General features: G+C 28.1%; 2 protein-coding genes across 3 annotated transcripts in view; one reads left to right on the top strand and one right to left on the bottom strand.

Moving 5' to 3' along the window:
• Positions 1 to 3,696: 3,696 nt before the first annotated feature.
• On the bottom strand, positions 3,697 to 4,955 carry LOC108744904 (coiled-coil domain-containing protein 51-like). Of its 2 annotated transcripts, none has more exons than XM_018480864.1 (3): positions 4,598 to 4,955; positions 4,385 to 4,540; positions 3,697 to 4,323 (listed from the first exon to the last, which is right to left on the bottom strand). In XM_018480864.1, exons 1-3 carry the CDS (start codon positions 4,811 to 4,813, stop codon positions 3,811 to 3,813), a joined length of 885 nt encoding a protein of 294 aa, XP_018336366.1. In that variant the 5' UTR covers positions 4,814 to 4,955; the 3' UTR covers positions 3,697 to 3,810. The 2 variants fall into 2 exon arrangements, with proteins under 2 accessions (XP_018336366.1, XP_018336367.1); XM_018480865.2 differs by having other exon boundaries at positions 4,245 to 4,337.
• A 355-nt stretch (positions 4,956 to 5,310) lies between these two features.
• LOC108744963 (biotin--protein ligase) overlaps positions 5,311 to 6,490 on the top strand; it is a 15,732-nt gene continuing 14,552 nt past the window's right edge. The window contains exon 1 of the mRNA XM_025981719.1: positions 5,311 to 5,444. The gene's annotated coding sequence lies outside the window, so the exon portion shown is untranslated. The remainder of the gene's footprint in view (positions 5,445 to 6,490) is intronic.

Consider the following 6,490-nt stretch of genomic DNA (forward strand, 5'->3'; position numbering starts at 1 on the left):
TATAGATATTTCTTTAAAAATAAAATAAAATTAGACAGAAATAATTAAAAACAAATAAGTGCATTTGTATATCAAAACAAATGAATTGCAAAAATAGAGTCGGAAATTGTGTTAAACACACAAATAAATTATTCCGATAGTTATAGGTAATTGAAGGTGAACAGCATTAATAATTATGCACAATATTTTATACTATTAATTATAAGTGTAGGCATATAGTTTGAAATTACCAGTGGCGTACCACTATTAAGACGAGGGTAAAGTCCTAAAAATAAATTACGACATTTTCTCCATGTTTATACTCTGCAGATAAATTATAATAATTACAAACCGCGTAATTAGTAACAGTTATTTGTAGTAAACAGTTTATTTTCAATTATATTATTAGTAAAAGAAATGTCACCATTTTTTGTTTTTTAAGAAATTATGAACGTTTTCATATGATTGATTTAATTTATGCAAAAAGGATAATTAGTAACAGAATTTCGTATTTATACAAAATTAATTATCTACCAACTATTTATCAATCAACAATTTTGCAAGAATAAAATATGAACACTTTAATTGCATGAATAGTTATTACAACTTGAAGGAGAATTGAAATAAGTGATTCAATTGAGGGAAAAAAAATAACAATTGATTATACACTTCAGCTTTTTCTAAACATAAGCCTAACAGAAATTAAAAAATTGAAAACACTCTCTACTAAGATAATAACAAAAGAACCGCAATAACGATTGCGTAAAACTGAATATAAAAAAATTGAAGAACATTCAGATTTCGATTTTAAAAACAATGTCCTCTTTGAGAACAAGCAAAAATCTTTTGAAAACTTACTCGAAAGCTTGTGATTGATAGATACTTTTTTAAACAAGCCTCTAAACATTAAAATAAAAAGTACCATTTTAAGGGAAAAAAAGTATAGCAAAAAAACTTACCTGGAAGCTTTCTGATTGATTCGATGGCAGTGAAAGCAAAACTTACGTCCAGTTCACAGGAGGTGCATAAGAAGAAGTAATTACATCAACTCGAAGGAATAAATGTTTTGTCAAGGCTAGGTGCAGTTAAAATAGCAATGAGAATGACAAATTCCAGCACCTTTACCACTTGTTTTATATACTCCTTCAGCGCTTGTCGTTTGTTTTTTCTTACTTCGGAAACCTGTTAGTAATAGCTAGCGATTTTTTTTTTGCTGTATAAATTCGCTGTTGTACCGCAAGAACAAAAAATGTGTCTTTTCTTCCTTAGGTTAATCATTTAAATTCAGAACACGAAATGAGGATTAATTTTATTTACATATTTATGCGAAAAGTGTATTGACCAATAAATGTACAGTTTTAAGCGTAACGTTAAGCACTACCATGCACTGAATATTAATGATTTACATTATTAAATTTGGGATAATTTCTTGTAAAGAATGCTAACAGTTTGTTTTTTTTTTTTTTTGCAAAACATGTTAGGTATTTAAATTGTGATGTGTGAACACCCTGTAGACTATGAAATTCTCTTCATGGGTTTTTTTAATTAGATAATACAGTACGTGATTTTTTTAATAATAACTAATTAGTTATAAAATTCTGAAAATGTTAAATTCTAGACGAAATAGTCTTATAATAAATCAAAGGGTAATGGCGGGATAGTTTATGGTTTTGTAAATAAATATAAATGAACAAAAGAGATCAAAACAAACGTAATAATTCCTTTTTTTGTTTTTTATGCATATAGATATTACGTAGAATCTGATTTTTGTTTGAAAGAAAGGTGAGATTCTAATAATTACTTAGAAAAACTATACAAAATGCATAAGTAGATGTGATAGAATGCCTTTTTTTACAAGACAATACCTATCTGTAATTTATTCTCATCTCATTCTAGTTGTAACAAAAGGGGTCGTTCTTCTTATGTTTACTGTCGTTCAACTTTTTTAGGTAAATGCCTTTGTGAATGACCGATTTTATCTGTTTTAAATGTGGGCGTGTAAGGGTACCCTGATTTATTCATAAAAAAAGGTATCATTGTCCTTAAGAAGTCATTCTTCTTAAAACAGACAACAAATGTATATCAAAATAGTTTTAATTAACAGTATATACAGTGTACATATAAATACATAGAAACAAACAAAAGAAAATAAATGTATTGTGTATATGTACTTGTTTTGTTTAAATGCAGTAATGATAAGTTAAAATACTAACACTAAATGTTGAAATTTTATTTATTTATTTTGTCCTCTACTCATTGTAATAATTATTAGTTTCTTTTGTCTTTCTAGGAACAGCAATAAGGACATCAAAGTTTTAATCAAGAAATGATCTTAGTAATTCTTTTGTTTTATTGTCATAATGACAATTAATAATTTTTAGGATTCTATACATCAAAGTTTCAAGTAAGCATTATGTTTAATAGTTTTTATGTTTAATTTATTTATATCCTGCCACATTAAAAATGTCGCCCTGTATGACCGATGACGTAGTAACAGAGAGTCTCAGGTGTCGCAAAGAAAATTTTTTCTGGGGGCAAGTTTAATAACTTTTTTTGCATAAACAGCTGTAATACGTTTATATTAAGTCTCAAAATTAATTTCAGCAAAATCGTACTATTATTTTTCGAAAAAACATGCATTTTGTAAAATCATAATGGCGTCCCATTGTTGGACAAACCGAGGTTATAAAAGTTCTTGCAGCATGCGTTTGGGGTGCATTTCGTGTATTAGTGCGTGTCACTGCGTCAGTTTAAATTCGAAATTGTTATTCACATGTAAATAAGTGAGCGTGTGTGATGAATTTGTCTTGTTTTGATGGACACGAAAAAGAACCAAACTTCAGAAAGGTAATAATTACCATTAATTTAAATTTTTAGAACTTGGTTAAAAGTAACCTACAATTTTTTACATTTTTTCGAATCTGATTATTCGCTGTTGTTTTGTTTATATTACGAGGGTGTTTTGATGCTAGCAGCATTAAATTCACGTAGAAAAGTTTATTTAACTATCTAATTAGCCTTACGACTTTGACAAAACAGTGTCAACATCAACGATGAATTATGTTCGATAGTGATCTTTTCGCTTTTTTATGCACTGTTTATTATTATTTGTTATTATTATTGCATTAATAAATGTGTTTTCTAGCATAAATGACATTTAAAGACAATACTTTAAAAACAAATCAAAGTTTGTTGTCTGTGAATGAACCACTTGTTCATTCACAGAATTTGTTACTTTCATTAATAACATCCGCCTTTTTGTAGCAAATATTTATTATTTGCTTTTTTATTACATGCGTTATACTTTTTGTTAAGGTGAATATTGCACTATTTACTTCGTATTTCGCGTAAACGACATTTAAAATTGACATTAGTTTAAAAACAAATGAAAGTTTGTTGTCTGCCAATGAACCACTTGTTTATTCGCAAAATTTACCACTTTCATTAATAACGTCTACCTTTTTGTAGCATATATCTATTTACCCCTTTCTTAGAAGTCTTGTAGTTTGTTATTAAGGTGAATACTGCGCTTTTTACTTATACACTTTTTAAACAAGAAGTTTTATACTTTTGTAGAAAAACAGTGGCGTAACGTTGGTTGAGACAAAAGAGGCTCGTTAATATTTTGTAACAATTAAAACTGTTGTTTCTCGTTTGTTCTATGACACGTATTTGTTACAAGATTTAATTACTTGCATAAGTGGCTTTTAGTCATAATAAAAGCACAAAATTATTACTAATAATTTGTTTTACTGAGTGTTTATATTTAATAAATAAATATACACGATAAATGCTTAATACGTATTCTTATACTAATAATGGCAACAGGCATTAGCGACCACAACAGCAGCCTATAGCTCCAATAAAAATTAAAACCATTGCTCCAATAGTTAATATCTCTGCAACTTTGACATTATTCTCTAACGCTTGATAATTTGGTGGGGAACCAACATTTGGTACCAAACTTTCTCGTTTAGGAATCACTTCCTTTATAGCTAAACTGATTTCACCAATTATACTTATAAAATTCTTTAATAGATCATGATTCTTCTCAGCAACTTTTAAGCACTGTGCACATAACCTTGTGGTGTCTACATTAGAATAACCACTCAGCTTTTCGTCAATGAAACTTTTAAGTTCATGTTTCTTTAATGAAGAATAACAAAACGTTAAGAAGGAACCAACTATGCTTAGCACCAGTCCAAGATATTTGGTGTATTCCAGTTGAGAACGTTGCTTCTCGTGGGATTCCCTAACAGCATTTGTGAAGACGGTGAACAAGTCCCTTTCTGTTCTGTCGTATTCGTTAAATTGCCTTGCAACTTCTTTTTCTTTTCTCAAAATCTAAAGCGATTTATCTACATTTAACATTAATTTATTTACAATCGATTAACATGAACTATACCTCAGTTTCTTCCCTCATCACTTCCAAGAACTTGTCTAAATCATCCTCTCTTTTATGTTTATGTATTTCGTCTTGCAGTTGAGTGGATTTGATTCGTATGTCTGCAAGTAGTTTACCAATTTCCCTTCGCTTTTCTTGGGTTTCTAATAATTGGGCCTATTGTAAATTCATCAGTAAAGATACCTACTATAAACTAAGTTTTTTAAGTCATACCTGCACTTGCACCACTCTGTCTTGGTACTTTTTTACTTCTGCCAAACCTATAAAGTTAACATACCAATTGTTCAGGTCGTGAAATATGTGCTTTATCGCTTCAGTTATACTAAATTTAAATGGTTTGTATGGTTTGTTGGCAGAATTAGTATTTAATTTACTAACAATATTTGGTTGTAACACTTTTGTTAAAAGAAGTTTTGATAACTGCTGCATATTTATTATTGATTTATGCTTTGAAACTAATAGCTTTAAATACTGTGACTTGTATACTTATCCTAACATAGTATTGAAACTTAAAACTAATAATAAGCCATAATAATAGTCAAAAAATCCGTTTTAATATTGTAGGTTATAATACAAAGATGATTCTTATCGTTTTTATTTTTTTTTTATAGTAGTATTCAAAACATCAGTTCTTTTCGGTAATTCCCCTAAGAAAGTGAACTGAACCTTTTAATTAATTTATTGCGCAGTATACATAGAATTATTTATGTGAATCCAAAAGGTTTAGCTCATTACTATTTTGTTTTAATTATTAATTCGTTCTGTAAGTATAATGTTAGTTTATAATTTAGAAAAAAATGGACCACAATAAACTATCAATGAAAAAACTTTTTTCTTCTGAAAGCTACTTCTAATTTAATATTCTATGAGTTGATAAGGTACTCTGTGGTTTTTATAGAACGACCCACTTATTAATTAAATGCATTGCCCTACAATCAGGCAACCTCATGTACATCCATGAATAATTCCGAGAATTTTGGAAAATCAAAACAACATGATTCATAAAATTTATTCGCCAGTTTGATAGTGTAAGAACTCACTTTTATTAATGATAAATGTGGTGAGTTAAATATTTTCTATTGCCTTTTCATCAGTTTACTTGTCCTCCATTAAATGTAATGTAAAGTTGGGAGCTAATTACAAATTTTTATTGACAAATAATATAATATAATCGCTAGTTATTTGTTATAATATAGATATGCAGGTAAAGCAGGTTAAAGTGGTTTTATACTTTTTTATATTATAAAATAACCTCTTTTTAGTAATTAGGATGTAACTCGTACACTATTACTCTAGAAATATAAATGATTTAATCGTTTTGTATATAAATAGTTGATATTTTGTATGGTAGAAAGGTTTTAAAATAGTTTTAAATGCAGTCAATAACAAAAGGTCATACTCATGTATAACATTTGCACATTAGCACGATATTTAGCAATAAATAATTATTCATCAATACTCAAGTATGCAACCAACATTTCGTCTGTCTTATCTAAGCCTCTTATTAATAGCGACCCCTTTATAATTCATTAAACAAATAAACACACTCATAACAATGTCTATCCAAAGTATTATTTTCTGATTGTTCTTTTTACTGTATTGTTTGTATTTTTTATATATTTTAGTAGTTACTACAATACGTTTTCATGATCAGATTTTTATAATTGATTACGATTATTATACCACGGGGACGTTTACGTTAATTTGTATACGCCTTATCAGTAGCTTCACTGGAGGGACTTATCTTGTTGCTAAGACTATTTTTCAATCCAAATATTTTCCAATCGACCGTCGTGTGGACTTTGAATTTAGTTTTATAACGAAATGATGACCATAATAAAAGTCAAATGGTACTTTAATGGTACCTTATCTATAAGTCAAATTAATTAAACAAAATTGCAAATTCATTAGATAGCTAAACAATTATTTATTAACATATACTTTAATAAACTTTTTGTAGTCGTTAATATTTAACATTAATGTGAAAATTCATTTTATTTTTATCCACTACAGCAGCAACTATTTTTGCTCATTGAGGTAATTTGTAATGGATAAAAATTAAACGAATTTTCACATTAATATTAATTATTAACCATTAAAAAAGTA

Source organism: Agrilus planipennis, unplaced genomic scaffold, assembly GCF_000699045.2.
Source record: "Agrilus planipennis isolate EAB-ADULT unplaced genomic scaffold, Apla_2.0 scaffold42, whole genome shotgun sequence".
NCBI classification, from domain to species: Eukaryota; Metazoa; Arthropoda; class Insecta; order Coleoptera; family Buprestidae; genus Agrilus; species Agrilus planipennis.